Below are 24,018 nucleotides of genomic sequence, written 5' to 3'. Positions count from 1 at the left end.
CCAGATTTAAATAAATGATCTAGGTTCTATAAGATTAGCGAACACAGGTACAACTAAGTTAAAATCAAATGAATATGTACTTTATGTATTTTTTAAATGACTTCCTAATTTTAAATGACTCCTCTTTACTAACGGATCCCAATGTCCTGGTTAAGAGTATTTTGTTTGTTTGTTTGTTTCCAATCAGTGTCTCAATATCTGTTTGAATGAATGAATGAAGGAGTAAATCAATGGAGTGGCAACAGAATTGATCATTTTAACCTAGTCGGTCTGTTAAGTGATAATTTAGTTGGTCTTTTCATTGTATGAGCATTTGTTTTGCCTGGAATCATTTACTTACCAGATCAATTAGTCATTTATTAACTTAATTGGGAAACAAGTGGCTACTGGTACTTGTTGATGTCAATAATTCCACTAAAGCACACGATGCCAGGTTTTGAAAGAACCTTTTGTTTTGCATGGATTCCGCCTCCGTTCCCCTGTGACTTTGTGTCTGCACACAGCATCCGCATGAGGCGATGCCGTCTGACAGACTGCTTTTATGAAACAGTAATTACTCTGGGAACGATGCTACATTGAAATTGTACAAGTGACTGAATTTCAATGTAGACTAACAAATCTACGCATCATCTTATTGGAAAATGATTATCTAATTTCTGTGTATCATACATAATTTGCACAATTGAGAAAAAAATGTCTCTTTATTAACTGTTCCTTTTAAAAAATCTCTCTGAACTTTGAAGACAGGATTAAAGTTCCATTCATATACTGAAAGAATTGAACAAAATAGGGTGAAGAACACTAACCAGAAATTAATTTGCAGAGTTTATTTTCAAGATCCTCTATATCTAGTCATGATTTAATAATTGTGTAGGTACCTAGAGAAAACTAAAAAATAAGTTATTGAATTGTAATTTTATATATTTCAATTTGTATCATACCACGCAGATACATCATTAAATTCAAGTTATTAGAGTTACTACATAATGATTTAGGAAAAAACAACCTCAGAACCGTGATGAGCCTAGTGTGAATACAAGAAACTGCTTTGACTACATAAGACCTCATCCACTTGCCATTTAGCATGCACAGGATCTAAAATCGTTGTCTCCAACATATAGGATTTTATACCAAAAAAAAAAAAAAATGTGTAGCTTATATCGGCCACCAAGGAAACTTCCAATTTAAAATTTAAATTGGCCACATTAGATAACATATCAGGCAAAAGTGAAAAACTGCACTTTATCTTGATTAGAAAAATGTGAGAACTGAAAAATCAAGAGACTGAGTCACCTGTAGAGTAAGTGGTATTGGTCAAATTAGAGGAAAAACTGTGTATCCACATGCATATGTGATTTCTAATATGTTTAGTTTTTTTAGTTATGTGGAAGATAAATTGCACCTTTAAACATGAAAAATATACTTTAATGAAAATATACTCGTATAACTAGGTGAGATCTCAACTTCTCTTCATCAATCCTAGAGTCCCCTACCATGATGACATCCATTCTATATGTTTCTTCTTGGCACACTGGCACAGAGCAAAAAGTACAGAAATGCATGAGCATCCCCGGAGCGAGAAGCCTGGGAGAGCAAGGACTCTCTGCAGATACATTTTATAAATGGGAAAGTAATGAGGCATAAAGGAATTAAGTAACATTTTCAAGGTCATACTCTGAGTCTAATAGAGCAGAGAATAAAACCATAAGTTTTGGCTATTAGATACATACTGTAATGTCTAGAGCAAGCTTCCGATCTTGCACTCTTGCACAATGAACCAAAAGGGAGAACTCAGCACAGGACAACCCTTTTATGTGTAATACGAAACACTTGCTTATTCAAGGAAAAAAATGATCCAAAAAAGAATTATTTCAAATAGTAAGTGAAAGACAAAATAAAGGTGCATTACAATTTCCAAATGAGAGCTTGCTTTAAGATAAATGACAGTTTCAAACATATTTCTCCTTTGCATGTTTTTATTCATGTACTTTGCAGTGACCTTGTGAGTTTAATCTAGGGCATCATGAATTACAAGTTTAACTGTCTTGGAATGGCCAGAAGCAACTCCATACAGGAAGCATATCTTCTGTAGAGGCCGGTCACCCCCCAATACTGCCCTGCGTCCTGTTTTCTCCCACTTATCTGTGGGTTTGAATGTGAAATCACACATTTGACTTTGCAAAAGAAAGAGAAATGTATCAACTGACTCTTGCCTGGATAACTGTTCTTAATCTAGGGAACAACACCCCTTTCCACTGGCTGTTAGGAAAGGCTCCTAAAAGGCAACAGAAATGGGAGAAACATACTTTTACTCAGAGCTATTACATTCTGCCCAGTTACCCAAGCCAACGAAATCCTAGGAAAACATGTAAACTGACCAAAAATCCTTTAGGTCATTTCACTGTAGGATGGTGACCCATTCTGTCAGTCATTTGGCTTCTTAGTGTCCCACTTGCCCATGGTTCAATTGACTAGGGCAATTCTTTCGTAGAAGAAACGCTGACTTGGCTTTAATTATCTGCTAAACTTGGCCAGCTGGCATTACAAGAGTTTCCAAAGTGAGTAATAAAGAGGGAAATGGCTTACTTGAATACTATTTTAAACATTTCATATTGGAAAATTCACTCACTTAACTTCAGATGTCCTCATTGTGAGGAGAAGCATCTTTAGAATGCACTTTTTAGTGCTACAAATGGACAGTATAAACTTCAACATGTGCAGTGGAAATGTGATGTTTTTGACTGATCTGCAGCCCTCATCCTTGCTTTTATTAATCGAACTTTGATTTTCCCAGAGAGAGTTATCCCTCTTAGGGTGCATGAAGTTTCTTGGGCTCACAAACAAGGGTTCCTATCTGTGGTAGGTGGAATAATGGCCCCCAAAGATGTCCATATTCCAATCCCTGGGACTTATGAGTATGTTATGCTACATGGCAAAAGAGAATTAGTGCAGATGCAAGTAAGGTTGCTAGTTAGCTGCCCACAACTGGGATGATTATCTTGGATTACCTGGGTGGGCCCAATGTAATCACAAAAATCCTTATTAGTGGAAGAAGGGGCAAGAGGATCAGAGTCAGAGAAGGAGATGTGACAATGGAAGGAGAAGATGGAGTGATGCAATTGCTAGCTTTGAAGACAGAAGGGGGCCACAAGCCAAGGAACATGGCGGGCCTTTAGAATTCAGAAATGGCAAGAAAATGGATTTGCCTCCAGAAGCAATGCAGTCCTATCAACACCCTGATTTTAACCTAGTGAGACCCATGTCAGACTCCCGACCTCCAGAATTAAAAAGCAATGAAGTTGTGTTGTTTTAAGCCGCTAAATTTGTGGTACTTTGATACAGCAGCCATAGGAAACTAACACACCCTGTGGCCAATTGTGGGCCTGTCTCCAATTGAATGGGCTCCTCTTGGGATCTGAACCTTAAGGAAAACAACACAACGAGAGAAAACAGTTGAATTTGATTCTGCCAATGGGGACACCCCGAAGTCACTGTCTGCTAGTCCCTGCTGCTTATATTCCCGGATCCTGCCCTTCCTAAACCCTGGCTTTTGGACATGTCCTTTTCTTTCATGATTATCTCACATTGTTCTAACAAATAGCTTTTCCTCCTAAAGTGAATCAGTGGTTCTTGACTTCTAACCAAAGGCCCTAACACACAGTTCCTTCAGTACATTCCAATATAGTTTATTCAGATACAGTTCATTCAGTCGGCTACTGAACCAGGTTGTAGTGATACCAATGGTTGATCAGGCCATTAAACATTTATTTTCCAAGGGCCAGACACTGTGCTAGGCACTGAGGGTCAAGAAGTTAACAAGAAAAGCAGTTTCTACTACAAAGTGCTTAAAATCTAGTAGCCAATAAGGCAGATACAACTCACAGGAATGGAAGTTACACTCCTACAAAGGAAAATATGTCCAGATAAAAAGCAAAGAATATCATCTAACTGGCACAAACTCAGACTGCAAAGTGGTCAAGATTCTGCTGGCCAGGGGGCACTGTGACCATTGCAAATCTATGCTCAAGAAGTGAGTTGCTAACTCTGACTTCAGGTAATGCCCTTCCTTCCTTCCTTCCACCTTTCTTCAATCTGCTCACACAGCAGGTGTTCATGAAGCCCCTATTTTATGCACTGAGCCTTGGGAATACCAGGCAGAGAGGCAAAGTCAAGGAACCTTGCAGTTCTGTGGTCCTGGGCGGGGGGTAGATGAATAAAGAGACAGTAGCTGCAATCAGACAAATGTTCTGACAGGGCCAGGCAGGGATGCAAGGTCAGGAGCACACATGGGGAACAAGATACAGGCTGAGTCCTACAGGACAGGCAGAAGTCAGTCAGCAGGAGGGTAGAGGGGTGGGAGTTCCAGGCACAGGGAGCATGTGTGCGGGTCTGAAGCAGTAATTCATACAGCAAGTTTCCAGGCAGCCAAATGGATCAGGAAAGTGGCGTGAAGGCCCAAAGCAAAGAATCTTAGAAGATGTGACTGAAAAGAAAGGAAGGGCCAGGCCAAAGAGTGTCTAGTGTTCATACTTTTGAATTTGCACTCTTTAGATATTTTGAAGAACCTGGCTGTGAATTAAAATATTTCATTCATGAGATAACGACCTTTGAGTAAGATTTTAGTATTTTGAAAATTTATTCTAAATGCAGCCTGAAAATCATTTTTAGAAAAGGTGTAGGACTTGCAGCAGAGCCCAGCCATAAGCTCTTGTGGTCATGCGTGTGTGTGCAACAGGCTCAAATAAGAAGATGGAGAGAAGGGCAAAGACGAGTGATGCGAGGAATCAACATGAAGAAGCCCATTTGACGTACATGGGATTTTCAAAACAACTCAAAACTACTTAGGATCAGTTCATGATCTAAATAATTTATTTATGTTACTAAAATATTTATTAAAATATTTCAATTAAAACAGTTATCAAATAGTAAAGTGTTATCTGTTCAGAATAGATCCATTATATACTGTGGATTTTGCGTGATTTTATTAACAACTAAAGTCATTATAGATATAGAAAACAAAGGCTTGGATTTTTGAAAAGATGTACCATAAAGCCAGCACTATAACGTTCAATTTTGGGAAATCCCATGGCATACACAGCAGGAGTTTTAACTATTTCACTCCTGAAATGAGAATGCAAATTATGAGTGAATTTTATTTTTCCATTAAATTTACATCAAATAACTAGATCACATTTCAGTAATAAATTATTTACATATATTTGTGTATTCAACATGTCATTGGTTGGCTGAGTGAATACACATCCCATAAGGAGAATAGGTGGAAAGCCTTACACAGGGATAATAATGCAAGTTACAATGATATTAGTGTCAGTGGCTTGGAGTCATTTGATGTTCAGAATGGGAAGTCTAGGGCCACTTAATTGACTCTTGGTTTGGACCAGGGTATTGCTGGGAGCCCAGTCGAAGTCATCGAGGGAAGCTGTTGTGTCCTGTCACCCACGGACTGATGTGCTGGAATCTCTCTTCACTTTTAAAGTATGGCAATATAAAATCTCAAACCTATCCTGTAGTTTAGCGCAATGTTTGTGAGTCAGAGTACTTACAGTAACAAGCACCAGGGGTAATAAGAACTGAAAAACTGGCTGATCTCTGTAGCATGCAGCTGTGGCCAGGAGTGTGCTGTCTCACTGTGTGCCTAGCTCAGCCATAGAGCTGCCCCACCACACAACTCTGGGGGGTATCATTCACATTGTTATCTATGTACTCATTACTCAATATGGTCAATACTCCAGCAGCACTGATAATCACCAGGAGCTGAATGGATTCACCATTGTAACAAGATCATAAGCATATCTGAGGAGCAGAGACGTATATGAACAACAACCCCTAGACTCACAGAGTGTGCCACCTGTGCAGCTGTATATGGCAGCCTCAATACCACTGCTGCTTCAATACTGCTTTGACGGCAGGAAAACCATTGGGTACACAGTGTCTGTTAATTACTAATGTGCCATATGACTGCAGGTGTGAGAGGGTTTGTGTGTGTTGTGTCTACGTCTTTGTCTGTTCATATACACCCATTGAATTTCTCCAATTCTGCTTCCAGAAATGCAGAGCTCATGCCTGAGCACCTCTGTCTCTAAGACAAAAGACAACTGCATATAGGCTACACTCAAGAGATGATTTAGAAGTGAGCCACAAACAAGAATTAGATTCCCTCTGTAGAGTGTCAGATGAATGCCCCTTTTATCTTACTGTCTTTTGGTAAACCTCCAGCATAATGTTTTTAGCCTCTCTTTAAGTATACTGAAAATGGATTCCTGGAGGATGCATATCAAGGCTGACTGCCATAAGGCACAATTCTCCCCGAGTCTACGCTAGTTTCCCACTGACCAGGCACCGACGACCACTTTTGAAGGAGTGCAGAAAGCGGCGGGAAACAAGCTTGCTATTTGACAAAGATCTGATAAACAGCATCGTGAGTTTTGTTGAGTCTCCAGTGCTGTACCCCCAGCCACTTCACTCTACATTCTTTGGATGATATTTGTCAAATTAAGTAAAAAGAAAAATATATGACAGATACAGATATCATATATAATAACACAGAGTTTTATTGGTCAATTAAGAGAATATTCCAATAATGTTTCACTAAATTCTTAATTAAAATATGATAATTCTGGGTTGAAAGGACAGACTCCTTCATTTCTATTAATAACCCAAAGTGGGGGTTGACATGACTTGTCATATCATATTTTTTTTCTAATTACAGTATTAAGCATGAAAAAGTTCTTGCACGAAGCTTCACAAAACTAAATGAACCAGGCTGTCCGTGGTCTCTCAGTTACACCATTGCCTTTCTGACAACCACTGTCCTATATTATGGAAATATTACACTAAATCATGAGCACCGGGCACCACCCAGAATCCAGAGAGCTGCCTTTTCAATCAGGATATTAGTAAAGAGCCAAGGTATCTGGGACCCTAGAGACCTTTCCGAAGTTCAGACCAGCTATGAAGGACTCAGCTCGGCCCAGCATCCAGGCGTCCTGACTGGGCGTTTACTGCTCTCAGCAAACACAACCCTGTAACTTGCAAACACTCTCTCAAGCTGGCTGACAAAAACGACCTCCAGTCATTTCTGAGGACAAACCAGTGCCAGAGAGGAATCACTGAGAAGCTCCCAAGAGAACTGGACTGTCCCTAAAGGCCCTGATTATCCCCCGTGTGTTCAGGATCCCAGGGTCCTTTCTCTGCCCTTCAGACATTTGCAGAATTCAGTAATGGAATGCTGCATGGAGTTATTCTGCCCGGATTTCTGTTTCAGTAGGAAAGAGCTCACTCAGCTATCATAATAAAGTCATTTTCTCTTAAAGGGGAAAGAAGAGTGTTTTCTTCTGCTTTGACTCCCATACGTTATATAATAGAATCAGATCAGTTGGTCTCAAACTTCAATATGCAGCAAGATCTCCTGGGAACCTTGGTGAAAATGAGGAATTCCAGGCAGCATCCCAGAAAATCTGATTTAGAAGTTCTGGAACTCCTTCAGGGATCTGGTCCTGGGTCTCTGCAGGGACACCTGTCCTGCCTCTCACTTGGAACCCAGACACAGAAACCTCACTGAGGCTGTCTCCACAGCAACTTTGTAGAGGGCAGCAGTGGGGCCTCCAGAGTGTCTCTCTGAAGGCTGCTGTCACCCAGTCCCAGTAGCTTAAGAGAAAATGATGTGAATAACACACTCACATCCATAAGGAACTGCTATAACAACACATCAACAGAAGACAATCATTCCACATTTATAATTGCAAAACTAAATCCCTAACGGAACTTAGTTTAATATGGTCTTTGAACAATTCACACAATGTACTTAAAGTGTATATTATACATAAATATTAAAATATTGTAAAGCACAGACATCTTCTAGAGCTTAAAATGGCAATTCATTTTACCAATCATTTTAGATGGTATCCATTTGCCTAGAGAACTGAAGTAGACATTCAACTGTCTAGAATCTGAATTATATTAATAAAAGTTTAAAAATCAAATGAGATGGTACCTAGAGACACTGTACCGCGGACAGTACCTACGTGTGAGTTCACACACACACACAAAATACCTGCCCCAGGATAAGGCATTCAATTGAAATCATTACCTTATTAATGACTGATAATTATATTTTCAAATTCCAGAAATAAGATGATTTGGCCATTCATAAATATGTATAATTTTTCTGTACCAACACTGTCAACACAGAATTTGTTTTCCAACCCCACTGATTTTCTCTAGGCAGATGTATCATTTTCCAATTATGAAATTAAACATTCAATTTGAAAATATGTTGGCAGTCTAATTCCAGGTTTAATAACTTTCCATATATTTTTAGGACTATATTCTGCCAGAACTCAAGAAAATTATGAAATTCAAAATAGCTAATAAATTTAAGAGAATGTCATCAGTCTGTGAGAACTACACAAGTAAACTACCACCAGTTAAGAAAAGGTTGTGCTTTTAGGGCTGGGAATGTCTTTGGAAAGGAGAAGCTGGAGACCCTTGTCAGGAAGAATCAGAGACTCCCTGGAACTTAGGAGACCTCACCAGCATCACAGACTTGGGAAGAGACAGAACCACTGAAACCTGGTCTCCATATTTTTCCAAATGCAGAACTAGTATTCATGGAATTTGATACCAATTTATTATTATAATCAACCTGAATGCTCAGTACTGAACTAACGCTACATGAAGTATAGGTAACTAGAATATAACAGGATCTTGAAATACTAGTGAAGATTTGGATTTAATTTGTCAGGGGTAATGCAAAAAAAAAGAAAAGATTGTTCAGTATGGCGGATATATTACTTTGGTTGAGTTTTCCCCCAGTGTTCACGCATGCACTGGGGTCCACGGGGAATGGGAGGGAGCTGACCTGTCCTTAGACCATGCTGCATCTCTCCTCCAGAGTCACCTGTCCAGCCACGGGCATCTGACAGAAAGAGCGTGACCCTGCATTCTGCATTTGGGGCTCAGAGGGCGTGGGGGTTACCTGGTTTTTCTCCAATGATCACAGCTGTAAGATGTAATGTTTGAGAGTAGTGAGTACTTGTGTTTCCCACCACGTAGATCAAAAAAGGAGAGAGAGGGGCAGACGGGAAGAGAAAGAGAGAGATGGAGGGAGAGAGAAACATACAGCCAGGGCCCAAAAAGGAGCAGAGAGGTCACTTGTTTCTTGAGACTCAGCCATGTTCCTCCTGGGTTATGGGAGACACAACTGTATCCTTACAAAGCAAAACCACTCCTTTTCTTTTTTTTTTTTTTTAAGATTTTATTTTTTTCCTTTTTCTGCCCAAAGCCCCCCAGTACATAGTTGTATATTCTTCGTTGTGGGTCCTTCCAGTTGTGGCATGTGGGACGCTGCCTCAGCGTGGCTCGATGAGCAGTGCCATGTCAACGCCCAGGATTCGAACCAATGAAACACTGGGCCGCCTGCAGCAGAGCGCACGGACTTAACTACTCGGCCACAGGGCCAGCCCCTCCTTTTCTTAAATGTGTATGAGTTGGGTTCTGTTGGAATTGAATATTCCTACTAATGTACTCTTAAAACCACTATATGTATGAGAATCTATATACGAAATCACATATATACATACATATGTGAAATTAAAAGCTTTACACTATGAAAAGGAAAGGGGTCCAAGTTCATATCATCCAGGAAATATTTACATTTTTCATAGATCCATATCTTCAGCATTATCTTTAGAATTTGACATGAACTTTCTTAAATTTAAATTTATCCCATTAATGCAGGACTATAGTAAAAAACAGAAAATACAGATAAGCAACATAATTAAAAACTAGAGTTAAAATACCTAAATATTACAATTTAGAGCAAACCAATATTAATGTTGATACATATATTTGATATTTTTTCACAAACACAAACAATATTCTATAATTACTTTGTAACATGTAGTTTGCAATTAATGTCTTCTCCTGACCCCTTCTATATCAGTAATCATTTATGCAGTGTCATTTTAATGACTCCATCATATCTAATAAGCCGATGCATTATAATTTATCCACCCCATTGGCTGTTTTGAATATTCAAGTTTTCTCTAATTTTCCACTATTAAAAGGGGTTGCAATGGAAATCTTTGCTTAGTTGTCCATTTCCTTAGGATAAATTCTTTGGGATGGGATTACTGTCTCCAACCCTATACCATTTTAGGGCTTTTGAAACATACTGAAAAATTTCACTCCAGGCAGGTTGTTCCATTTATGGATTCAGTAGGCACGTCAGAATGCCCTGCTAGGTACCAGGATTTTCTTATCAAGTTTACTGATCTGAAGAACAAACAGTTATCCCATAGTTTTAATTACTAGAGAAAATGAACATTTCCCCCCTCTTGACCATTTTTATTTCTTAATTTACAATTGGCACATTCATGGTCTTTGCTCATTTTTCTAACATGGCAAGAGTGATTTTCCTATAGATTATTTCGTTTTATTGGAGAAAGATGAACTCTCTAACTAGCACATGTATACATCAAGTCATTTTTTCTTAGTCATCATATATAGCACATTTCACAATGATTTTGCTATTTAGAAATTTGAAGTTCTAATCTTGACTCAATCTTTGACTCTTTTTCTTTATTATTTCTGCCTTTAATGTTCTGATATTTTATAAATACTTATTTAACATTTTCTCAAGTATTTCTAAAGTTTTATTTGTAGACTGCAAATTACATCTCTCTTAAATTCACTTTGGTACAGTCAAGTGGGAGGGCTTTTTATCTCATGTTTTCTGGTAGTAGCATTAATAATAACAATCATATTAATATTAGTAATATAAAATTTAGATAAGAGGTCTTACTAGGATCCAAGAAAGGGCTGACAGAGGCTTCTGAATATCTTAAATTGTCTCTGAAAGTTGGATGCCTATGAATTTGTGAATTTCACTAAGAAGTCTCAAAGCTTTAAATTTACTATAAAATTCTTAAAGAGGCATATGAACCCTAAAAGATGAAGAAATTTGCTTTAAAGTGTAAAATATAGATTTAGCACACAGCGGTCCTTTTCTTTAAAAAGGTGGTAAATTCCTTTTAGAAGAGCGGACATAGTCACCTGATCTTTTGTCCATTGAATCCTTTGTTCCAATGAAATGTCACACAAAGTCCAACAGTTAACACTAAGTTCTTCTGTTAAAGCTAGAGTTGGGCACCGGGGAATCTGTGGCAGAATTTGAAAATATTATATTAGAATATGGTTCAAAATACATGTCATAAGAATGCATCTTCTACCTCTTCAAATAGAAGTTCTCAGAATGACTCATCATTACTCAGATTTGTGACACTTATAGAATCTAAGATAAAAGATGTAGTGGACTAGTTAAGGGAGACGCACCCTGTTCTCAAAGAGCTGAATACAAGATGACCCAAGTCATCATCCTGTGTAAGATAGTCTGGCATTAGTACAAAACTGGATTGACAATATCACAGAGGGAGCTTCCTATGCTGAATAGCGACTGCCCATTGTGAAATCAATCTCAAATTCCAAGGGAGGTCCCTTAACACCCCAACTTCCTCTCAGAAATCTGTTAGAGTTCACCCACCCCTTTTAGAAAGTGACAGAAAAAAATGCATCCACATGTAAATTTAAACATGTCCAGAAGTCCAGAGAAATGTACTGATTTTTTTAAGCAGTAAAAATCAGGGTTTTTTAGCTCTCTTGTTTTGTGCAATACGAATAATAATGCCCAGAACAGTTAATTTTTATTTAATGAATAATACAGCCAATTGATTTGGAAACTATTGCGATGCAAAATTAGTTATGCCAAGCCTAGCTTCAGCCCCAGATGCTGTTTAAGGACAGAACTCTGACATTTTGTTTTGCTTTACAACTAGTTTCCATATATCAGGACCTAATAAAAAGCATATGAAAAACATGCAAATTTATACTCAATTTTAAAAAGAAATCATCATGTGGAAGCCATCAAATTCTTTCTTTAATACTAAGAGAATGAACAATAGGGTTGATCCATAGACATTTTCTTTTAAATTTTGCACTTGCTGCTTTGAACAATCTGTTAGAAGAGATAAAACACTAAACATGTTGTCAATCAAGGAGAGATAGCGCATTCACCTGTAGGATTGAAACTGCTTATCAAATAAATAGAGCAGAAGGAAATTCAACTATTAGTTTAAAAGAATTGAATAAACCTTAACTTTACTGTGTCATTTATTATTCAATAAATATACAGAATAGTTCATTGGGATATATTTTAAGCCTAAATCAATTTGCTTATTTGTTGCTAGAGAACAAAACAATGCTGGCTTTTGTCTGAAACACTGGTTTATATGCTCGTCATGCTGATTATCAGAGTCACTTCAACTCTCATTTGCAAAATGGAAATAATATATATCTCAGTCTTGATCTAAGGAATGTATTTTTTCAACTATAGAATACCACTATTTTGTGTCACCTTATATGCTTGTCTGCATATAGAAGAGACAGTCCCTAACAAGTAACTTCAAATGCTGGCAATTTTCTAACCACAACCCGGTTCAGCTGGAAATGCAGTCACCAGCTCTTCACCTCTTACATCCAAATCTGTCCTAATTTTCCTTCTGGCCCTCAAATGCACATCTTGTCTGATTTTTAAATACTAGTCAGAAGAGATTTTATCAAAGACAGTGAAATAAAGAGGATTAAGAGGATATATGCAGGTATTAAACACTTCTCTCAAAGGGTGAGAGAAAGCACAGTTTTTACCATGTTGTCTTTTCAGGAATTATTCCATCATTCTGACTTCATGTAAGAAAAGATGATAGAAATTCAGTGGGAAGTTAAAAGAGAATAAGAAATATCCTACATTCTTGGACAATAGGAAAGAACTTGGATGTCTGAGTTGGAGAAAACTGGACATAAAATTTTCTTCCATCATGTATTAGCTGTAGGACCATGGAGAAGGTAAGTAAGCTAAATGTCCATTTCCTCATGTGAAAATGGAGATAATACTACCTACCAGCCTGAGATGAGATGACATAAGCACAGAGGGGTTTAGATCATCGTACCAGTGAACATGCAATAACTGTTACAATGTCCCTTCACGGCATTTTCCCCAACTCCCCTGCTATTTGATAGCACTTTCTCGTGGAGAATATCTTCCTGTGAAAGATTTGCAGCTTGTAACATTTTACCTAATGAGCTGACATGGATAATCCCTCAAGGAGAACTTGACCTCTCCCCTTCCTACAGAATTTCAGGGAGGGCTATGTGTTGTTCTCATGGGTGCTGCTGCTTGCAGAGGAGTCAAGGGGCAAAGCCTGAGAGAGACTGTGGCTTCCAGAAGGGACTAGCGATGAAACATGTGTCTGAAGCCTTGGCATACTGGCTTGAATTGTGTCCCCCAAAACCTTTTTCAACATGGAACCCGTGAATGTGACCTTACTTCTAAATAAGGTCCTTGCAGATGTAATTGAGATAAGAAGAGGCTATACTGGATTAGGGTGGGAGTTAATCCAATGACTGGTGTCCTTATAAGAGGAAGATGTGGACACAGACACACAGAAGGAAGAAGGCCATGTGATGATGGAGGCAGAGAATGGAGTAGGCTGCCACATGTCTAGGAATGAATGCCAAGGATTGCTGGCAACTAACTGAAGCTAGAAGAGGCAAGGAAAAACTCTCCCCCTAGAGCCTTCATGGGGAGCATGGCTGGCACACTGATTTAGGACTTCTAGCCTCCAGAACTGTGAGAGAAGAAACTTCTATTGCTGTAAGTCACTCAGTTTGTGATAATTTGTTACAGCAGCCTTAGAAAACAAATACACCTGGGAGCAGGGGGAGCCTGGAGCTTGGTTTTGCTGTGGTCCTGAGGATGCGGGACAGAAGGTTTGGGAGCAGAGGGGGAATCCTTCCACCTCATCAGCCACTGAGCAAAAAAAAAGAATGTTGAAAACACTGAGACTTGAAATTGTCAACTTCCATTCTACCAACACTGCATTTTAAAGAATATTTTCTCTTAATTTAATTCCTAATCATAAGCTTCTGCTGAGAATGCAAGTGACAGACATGGAGAAAAGTAACAAATGCAATCTATGAGATTCTAAAACAGCTACCATTATTTGAATACATACTATACGCTACATTATTGCATATATTAATTTTTCCACAGAATCAGAAATGTAATATTGAAAATCCCAATTACTTCATAGATGGGAAACCTGAGACTTAGAACGATTAATTAACATACTCAACCTCACAAACAGTTGAGGAGTGATGGATCTGAGATTTCCGTACAAAATAAATCTGATTGTAGCTAAAACGTGATGTTTTATCTCAGGGAGATGTTCCCAAGTTAATCAGGTAGCAAGCAAAAATTGCATGTTCCTTTAAAAAAAAAAAAAGGCAAAACCTTGAACACTGGACAATAGAAAGATTTTATTTTTAAACATTCAGTAGTTACAAGTCCTTAATAATAATGATCAAAATAATTGAATAATGGAGAACTAGGAAGCACTCTATAATAAAAAAATTAGGTAAGTTGTACTATTGGCTATTGGTGCTACCAAGAAAAACAGTATATAAAATCCAGATTATCAAAAAGGATAATTTAGGGGCTGACTGCTTGTTAAAAAGCATTCACCTGCATTAAGTCAGTCTCAGCAAATATGTAATGCTCATGACATACATAGGTGTGGCATAATTTTGTTATTTCAAAAAAATTAATTGTATAAGCACATCTTCCATTTTAATTACTTTGTTTTAATACACACAATGAATTGTTTAAATAAATTACCATAATTGACCTTCACATGAGCAAAATATCAAGAAACATCTCTTGGCATGTGACTTGGCCTGGCAGCCACAGATGAATCACCTTTCTTTTCAATAAACAGGGCCTTTGCACACAATTACTTTAACTACAGCCATCTATCATTAGTCCAAAGATGGCGTTATGCCCATGACTAGAGAATCAGCTCATTGACTACTGATTACAAAACACCTGAGTCAAGTTTACCTTGGCATTTCATATGTCAATGATCAATACTTTGGATTTCTTAGATGCCATGTTTAATATTCATATTTCCCATTCACATGCTTAACTCCTGTTAATGAGGATGACTTGGTTCATGTTTCCAGCCTCGGATCAATTTCTGAGATAGGGAAAATGGAGTTGGTTGACTGGCCAGGATTGGATCAAAGCTTTGCTCCTGAACCTTAGACAGAGGCCACTATAAAAATTGGGAATGGTGGGCTTCTCTAAAAAGTATTGGAGACTGAGTCTGAAGTATGGTACTGGATGCTTGGTAGGAAAAAAACAACAGGAATCAGGCACAGCAAAATTATCCCACATCCAACATTTTTATTTTTAGTTCTCAAACGTCAGTTATATCAGAATTCATCTGAAAAACCTTGGTAAAAAATACAAATTCCCAGGCCCTGCCTCTCTCAGTGATGCTAGGCCCCCACGTGTTCATTAGTTCTTCAAGATAATTCCAATAGACCTAAGTATTTGAGAACCAGTGGTCTACACCATAAACTTATAAGTTTCAGAACCTGGTATTTGGGTCTAAGATGGTCCCAGAGTAAAAGAATATCAGAGCCCCAAAATCTTAGTTATGAACTCACTGCATGCCAGTCCTTGCACTTTTGGACCAACCACCTGTCATCTACATCTTTTAATTTTGGAATCAAAATCTCCAGACCCACGGACATGAATGGTCAGTGAGATCTCCATGTGATTCTGAGCAGCACTCCAGCCAGTGGATCAAGGTAAACACCCACAGAGATAAGTCATGTTGACAGTATATAAGCTTAATACGACGTGATGGTCATGGCTCTTTATCTCTGGGGTCTTCCTCCCAAAAACTTTTAACCCCAGTCTAATCATGAGAAAAACATCAGACAAATCCCACTGGAAGGATAGTCTAAAAAACACCTCACCAGTACTCCTCAAACTGTCAAGGTCATCAAAAATAAGGAAAGTAAGAGAAACTGCACAGCCCAGAGGAGTCTAAGGAGACATCACGACTAAATGTAACGTTGTATCCTGGATGGGATCCTGGAACAGAAAAACAACCTTAGGGAAAAACTGAAGAAATCTGAATAAACTATAGACTAGTTAGTAATAAAGTATGAGTATTGGTTTATTCTGAGAAATATAATACAGGAATGTAAGATGTTAATAATGGGGAAAATCGGGTGAGACATATGGAAACTCTCTGTACTATCTTCACAATAATTCTGTAAATCTAAAACTGTTCCAAAAAAAGAAAGTTTACTAAAAAACATGCCAAAAAAAATCAGTTAAAGCAAAAAAAAATGAGAAAAATTGATACAATCCCTTAACGTTTTTTAAACTTAGAACATAATACATACTCAATCTCCCATCTTTTCATAGCAGGACAGGCCCTTTTTGGGTCCGGGCCTCAGGTCAGAAGTCCACATTATCCTCACTCATGATACATGAGGCACTGCTCATCCTCTATGATCTCACATTTCAGTTAATTGAAAGAGGTGGCGGGAATTAAAACTGTGAAATAGATTGAGTGCAGACCAATTTTGGATGTTTATAATTTTTTTACCATACTTTTACTGCTTTCTCACACACCCCCATCCCACAGCTATCTTTTTATTCTCACCTTCCAGCATTTATCATAGCTTTCATTGAAACAATAGCTGTCTTTCATTACACCCTCCCATCCCATTGGTTTAGATGCTATTTAGCTAAATGCCTATCTATGATAACACAACAGGCATAAACAGGTATGGAAACAAGCCGTCTTGACTCCAATTCACCTGGTGGGGGGAGAATCCTAGGCTGCCCTGTAGAGAGAGAGCGCCCAGCAAGCTGTTGGTATCAGTTCAAATATACCACAGGTTGTAGCGCGGCTTGTAACATTGATTATCAGTTGGTAGACCTGACAAGTCACTTAGATAGAGGTCAGCTGTTATCACAGCTTCTCCTGGACTTAAAATACCTCCCTTGGTTAATATGAGGAGTTGCCACTTGTTGATGTATAAATATCAAATGGTTTTATTTTTTCCAGTAACGTCCACCTGCTGTGATTTGTCAGTCTTCCCTTTCCTGCTAGGTGACTGGTTTCCTTAAAGATAGCTCAGTCCAATTTATTAAACTTTCAGTGACTTGGTTACTAAAACAGCCTCACATCAGTTAATAGGACGTAACACATGTCAATTGTAAGACTCCAACATCATTCTCAAGTCAATCTCCCCTCCCTAGTATACGGAGGGTGGGGGCTACACCCTGCAAACTCTGTCCTCTCTCTCTTCCTCTGCTAGGATTTGGGAAAGGACAAGGGAAGGATTTTAAAAAAGGGCCTTCATGTGATTTTCCCTGTTGAGAGTGATGTCTCCATCCTGGAAGGGGCCTCCACTCATCTAGTTCCTGGAAAGACAAGGCTCTCCTACACTATATGAAAGGAGCTCAGACTGGAGCATCTGCCCTGGGCATCAGTAGACTCCTTGGAGGTAGGAACAAGTCCCCCAGTTGACCTTCCTGCGACCTTCAAGTCACATGCCTGGGAGCACCTCACCCTTCCGTCCCCTGGGGAGCCTGGGGCTCCCATCTCATTTGCCCTCTGCAGCCAAATTTTGAGCCATTCCCAAGTCCAAAGAACAGAAGATCCTACCCAGCCTGCCCACCCTGAGTTACGCAGACATCCTCTCACTGGATGCTATAAGGAGAAGGATGAAGCGGGTGCGAGAGGCTGGCACGGGTTTTTCCACGAAGCAACGAAGGCACAGAAAGCTGAAGCTGCTTAGAACAGGTGATGCCTTCCTTCCCTATGACTTCACCAGGCCAGCCCAAGGCCAGCCTTGCAAGAAGACAGGGCAGTCACATCACCAGTGATCCAGGAGTGCACCCTAAACTGGCCAGTGATTTCAGTGTTGGGTGGAGAATAAGGAAAGTAACATGCCTGGGGCCATTGATTTCTACAAGAATTTCTTTAACCAGTAAAGGGGTCTCCATTTCCTCCAAATTTAAAAGTCATAACCTCCTCAACGCTTCTTCCAAGCCAACTGCTTGATTTCCTTTTTATAGGCACTGCTTTAACTAAGCAGTCTGATGATAAACTCTTCAAGTTAGGTGTGGAAGAGGAGAGCAACGTCAACACACACCTGTTGCTGCAGTCATTAGTGCTTCACAAATATTATCTCAACCTTCCTGGCAAGCAGGTAAGAGCGAGAACACTGACCCAATTTACAGAGGTGGGAACTAAGGAATGTTAGGAAGAACCAAGTCTGAGCCCCATCCACGCTGAATAACAAAGCCCATGCCTTTCCAATTTTACGCTGCCCTTGTCCACTACATCACGCTAATATAAATTCCCTCGTATGATCACTTTCCAAAAACGGAAGTTTCACCAGCCACAACCAAGTGCTGAGGATTCCAGGGAATGCAGAGAAATGAACGGTACCCAGCCCTGCCCTCAGGGCTTAACATGATAAGCTTTGTAATTATTCTTAAAATTTATATTTAAAGTTAATGTTTTATAATTACACTTACAAGTATAAGTTTTATAATTTGAAGAATAAAAGTACAATGTGTTTTCTGAACCTATGTCAAGACAGGTTTGGAAATGAAGAGTAGCGTACAACAGCAAACATACGCTTTTCTCTGAAATAGATAATTTACACAATAAATAATTTACACATGTTCACAACTGATTTATCAACTGATTTATCAACTCCTGCTTAAAAAAATTCATTTGCAATCTTTTTTGCTTTTTGTTCTCTTTTTGTGATGAAGATTGGCCCTGAGCTAGTATCTGTGCCAAATTCCCTCTGTTCTATGTGGGATGCTACCACAGCATGGCTTGATGAGTGGTGCTAGGTCCACACACTGGGATCTGAACCTGCGAACCCTAGGCCACCAAAGCAGAGTACGTGAACTTAACCACTATGCCACCAGGCTGGGCCCCTGCAATCTTTTTGTCTTTGAATTTCTCCATACTGAATGACACAATGCGTCCCAATTATCACATTTGATCACTACATGTGTGGTACCCACCATCTCTAATTTCTAAACACTGTTTGTAATATATTACTTTTAAATTACCGCTGTGATGACTCTTAAGCTTGACTATACTTTGGGATCATCTGGGTTTAAAAAAATACATACTGACATCTGGGTCCCCATCCTCAACAGATTATGATACAACTGGGCTGGGGGGTGGACTGGATTGGGGGAGGTAATTTTAATACGCAGCCATGTTTGAAGACAACTGTTCTACTGAATACGAAATATAAAAATCTTGTCTTTTGTAAACTTACTGGAGAGGTTTCCCCTGCTATCTGAAAGTTCACTTTTTGCCACTTCGCTTTTTTAAAAGACCTACATTAATATTTGATTTCACTAACCAAAAGAAACCTGAAGAGGATTTTCACTTTTATGAAAAAAGGTGAAAAGTGAGATTAGCGTTCAGCATTTGTTTTGCAGTGAGCCTTTATAGAGGCAGTGCACACCCCAGCAGCAAGGATGGCACCCCCAAGCTCCCTCCCCAGGAACTACATTGGACATCTCAGCATCAAGCCACCATAACCTGGAACTGGGGCTGTGAGCATCTGGGCTTTATCTCGATTCATTTTGACAGGTTATTTTTTGGGTCTGTGAATGCTCACAAGCTTTTTCCATATAAATTAATGGTAACTGTTATTTGCTTTATGCCTTTTCAGCTTACAAAGGTTTTATAGGAATGCTGTACTTTTGGATAGTGGGGGGAAAACTGTATTTACAATTTCCTTCTTAAGAATGGGGCCAGGGGCCGGCCTGGTGGCACAGTGGTTAAGTTCACACATTCCATTTCTCGGCGGCCCGGGGTTCGCCAGTTCGGATCCCAGGTGTGGACATGGCGCCACTTGGCAAAAACCATGCTGTGGTAGGCGTCCCAGGTATAGAATAGAGGAGGGTGGGCATGGATGTTAGTTCAGGGCCAGTCTTCCTCAGCAAAAAGAGGAGGATTGGCAGTAGTTAGCTCAGGGCTAATTTTCCTCAAAAAGAAAAAAAAAAAAGGAACGGGTCCAGCCCAGTGGCACTATGGTTGAGTTTGCATGCTCTGCTTCAGCAGCCCAGGGCTCACAGGTTCAGATCCCGGGCAGGACCTAGCACCACTCGTCAAGCCAAGCTGTGGCAGCATCCCACATAAAAACAGGAGGATTGGCACAGATGGTAGCTCAGTGACAATCTTCCTCAAGCAAAAAGATGTTCACACAGGGCCAGTCTTCCTCACACACACACACACAAAAAGAGATAGACAGTGAGGAAGAAAGAAAAAACAAGAAATGAGATTGATGACTGATTAGCCCCAAATTGGCCACTCAGAAGGGCAATAAAATGGCCATGGTAGATTCATTATCTATACTCTGTATCCAAGCATACCCTGTGTCCACATGGAAGCATAAAAACAAGCCTACATATAAACATAATTTTCTTACAGAATTTCATCTTTTGTCATCTACTGCTTGAATATTTTAATAGGGGTTACATACCACTGCCAAACATTTCAAGCAACATTCCAAAAAGAAATATTTGCTTGGGTCCGATTTAACCTTTTTCATGTTTGAACTGTCTAGGTTCACCAGGAAAAGCTCAATATATTTAACATATTTCATGATCATATTCCACTATGATATTAGGATTTTATTTCCCTTCTACATGTGGATCTTTCTTATGATTATAACCAGTTCCCCAACATCTATGATGTTAGTATTTTAGGAGCCTGAGTAAACTGTATTCATGTTTAGTGCCTAAGTTTAGAATCAACGAAGAGATTGATGCAAGATTCAGGGAAAGAGACATAAAAAATTCATTTTTACTGCTGGTCTAGTGGACTTTGGAGAGTGTGGCTTATAGCTGTGGGCCTGAGGGAATCCTAATACTGAAGCACATACATAGCTAGACCGACTGAGACTAACTTTGGCCAACTTAATGATTTAAGAAGCAGAGCAATGGAGAGGCAGATCCCAAAGAGAAGAGAGAGAGAGGGGTGGCATTCTACACACCCACTTCCTTCCCCCGGGCTCCCCAATCACCCAAGGGGAGATGGCGGAGAGAGCTGAGAGAAGGTGGGAAGATTTCCTCAGCTGGTGTGCCTCCACCTGGCAAGAGAAAGCCAAGCAAAAGAAGTTTCTCCCCCAATGCATACATATATCAAGTATATTGCAGACCTTGTCATGATCTCCTCCAGGAACTGCCAAATACGCACTATTATGTCATCTGGCAGGTCTTCCCATTTGCCACCTGCAATTATGTCATCTGCTCTATTTCTTTTAAAAAAAACATTATCCTGCCTGACTGCTCTGGGAATCCCTAGTTTTCTTCCCAGGCCACCAGAGGGAGTTAAGGCTCACAACCAGTGCGGTAGTCCCACTCCCAGGGTGATGGCTCTCCATGGTGCCCTGGGGAGAGAGCACTCAGCAGAGAAGCTAGAAGAGTCAGGGAGGAGACCTGCGGCCCCCCTTCCACAGCAGGGCAGCACAGCCACGTTCACTAGATGGACCACATACTCCATCCGCAAAGCTGCTGCTGCTGCACAGCAGAGCAGGACAACAACACTTTACAAAAAGCCCTAGGGAAGAAACAGACTTTCTGTTGGGATCAGCAGACAAACAGGAGCTGATATTTTTAAATCTATTGTTGAATTGTTGAAAATGACATAAGCTATGGCAAAATGATAACAACGGCTGACATACTCGAAAACATACAGGACATCCAACCAATGACTGTGGAAGTCAAATGGACAACGGAAAATAAAAGAGAAATGCAAAGGTGTAACACTTAAAATTTTTGCAAAAAATAACTTGATTTTATATGCTTAATAAAGGAAAATAATACAGGTTCTATCACATACTAATGACTCAGAGAAGGTCAGTGGTAACTGGATTTGGGAGGTTTTTCTGGGGGAGGGACATATAGTAGGTAGAACTCTAAAACGACCCCTAAGTACCCCCGCCCTTGCGTATGCCCTCCTCTTCAGTGTGGGCGAGACTTGTAAATATGATGGCTGTCACTCCAGGGATTAGGCTACATCATATGGCAAAGGTGAAGGGACTTTTTTTCAGGTGGAATTAAGGTCGCTAATCAACTGACTTCTAGTTAATTAAAACAGAGATTATCCTAATCAGGTGAGCTCTTTAAAAGCAGGTCTAGGGCTGACAGATTTGAAGCCGCAGACTATCTTTCTCTCTTACTGGCTGTGAAGAAGCAAGCCCCACAGCTTCTACAGCTGAAAGGAAATCAATTCTGCCAACAATCTAAAAGAACTTGGATGTGGATCCTTCCCTAATCGAGCCTACAGATGAGACTGCAGCCTGGCCAACACCCTGATTTCAGCCTGGTGACGTGCTGAGATGAGGACCAGCTAGGCCATGCCCGGACCGCTGACCTACAGAAATTGTGAGATGATAGATGGTGTTGTATTCAGCCACTAGCTTTGGGGTAATTTGTTACACAGCAACAGAAAATTAACACAGGGATAATTTGTACCACACTTCTAATGTGGATGCAAATTAAGTGATTACATGTATGTCGCTCTTGCTCACATGTGCAAAGTACAAATAAGAAATCCCTCTTGATTATAGTTGTTTATCTAACTGCAACATTTTATGTATAGGTTTTTTTTTTCCTCCCAACAAAACATAACTGTTACAGTGTATAGTGAGAATTATAATACATTGAAACATAGTTAATGTATCCTAACATTACAGTATTCACATATACCTAGAAAAAGATGATTCTGGATCAAAAACAGTCACTATTTTGCAAGCCATCTCGTTGGAAGTAGGATGAGTAGAGATTTTTAAAAGAAATATCATAAATAATAACGGCTGAAGTAAAGAAAGGCTAAACAATGTGGTTTTTAACAACATAACCATTTTTAAATAATTTTCGGTATCTTGAACATAAAATATTAAAAGGTAGTTTTAAAAAATTTAAGTTCCAGTTTAAAGTGAATAAAACATGAATTAAATGCTTAATGCATATCCTATTAAAATAAATCTATATTGTTTAACAGAGTCATAAGAAGGAGGGAAATGAAAATACGCTAATAACATACTGTTAACAGGGAAAAAAAAGAAACAGTAAAATAGAGTGTATAACAGTATCCCAAACTTGCAGGTTATATAGTGAAAAGAAAAACAAGAACAGCCAGTAGGAGAAGTCACCTCGCAGAAGGAAGTGGCCTGGTTGAATTTCAGGGATAGGCTATTAGCATCTTACTCAACTTTCTCAAGAGGGGAAGAGAAAGCCCTCTCCCTCTCTCTTCCCCCATAGAGGACAAAGGGACACGCTGGGAAAACCAGGACAGGTGTTTGAACTTGAGCCCCATCCTGGCTCTCAGCTGGCAGACATGGAGGGGTACCGCCCCTGCAGCACAAACAGGCTCTAAGGCTGGACAGTGAGGGGCTTTAGGCGGACAGGGATGGATGTCCCACTGCTGTCACCCTTAGCAACTGCATCTCCAGTGTGCCCAGCTCAGTGTTGCATTCCTGACCCACCTTACCCTAATTAACCAGGATCCATTCTGGAAGCGTCCATGAGCACCACGGGAGCACCGAGGCAGAGCCCTGGGCGCCGGGCCACCTCTTGGACCACAGCGGCTGCTTTTTCTTTCCCAATAATCACGAGCCACTTCCACAGCTCTCATAATTCTATTTTTAAAAAGTAAAGTGTAAGACAGCCCTCTCAGAAGGGAATTCTTCAATTTGCATATTTCCTAGAGACTTCTTTCTGTTACTCTATTAATTTATTAACACTTTTTAAAGTGATGCAGCCTCTGAGGGTGCTCTCTGTTCGATAAATCATTGAGGTGGTTATAAATAAAGCATTACACCTTAAGTCCCTCAGTATCCAGACCAGGAAAGTAAATGCTACTGATTTTCCAGAGAGATGTTATGAAAACTAATTGATGTTGAAAATTCACTTCTTTCCTAAAGTTATGAAAGGCTGGATCAAAATAGACAGGTAAAACATTTCCAGGTGCTGGAGAGAACAAAAATGAAATGACAATGTGAAACTATCCTACAACCATTACAACA

The 24,018-nt window shown here is 39.6% G+C and overlaps 1 protein-coding gene across 7 annotated transcripts in view; it reads right to left on the bottom strand.

Moving 5' to 3' along the window:
• Window positions 1-24,018, bottom strand: part of CTNND2 (catenin delta 2) — an 883,391-nt gene that overhangs the window by 740,529 nt on the left and 118,844 nt on the right. Inside the window, exon 2 of one of the 7 annotated variants that reach the window (XM_070587193.1) lies at window positions 11,077-11,181. The exons of the other annotated variants lie outside the window; for them this stretch is intronic. Coding sequence (XP_070443294.1) covers window positions 11,077-11,092 — 16 coding nt within the window. The 5' untranslated portion in view covers window positions 11,093-11,181. The remainder of the gene's footprint in view (window positions 1-11,076; window positions 11,182-24,018) is intronic. 7 annotated transcript variants of the gene reach the window in all.

The sequence above is a fragment of the Equus przewalskii genome, chromosome 20 (assembly GCF_037783145.1).
Source record: "Equus przewalskii isolate Varuska chromosome 20, EquPr2, whole genome shotgun sequence".
Classification (NCBI taxonomy): Eukaryota; Metazoa; Chordata; class Mammalia; order Perissodactyla; family Equidae; genus Equus; species Equus przewalskii.
The sequence above is the reverse complement of the archived record's forward strand: the minus strand, read 5'-3'. Positions and strand labels throughout refer to the sequence as shown.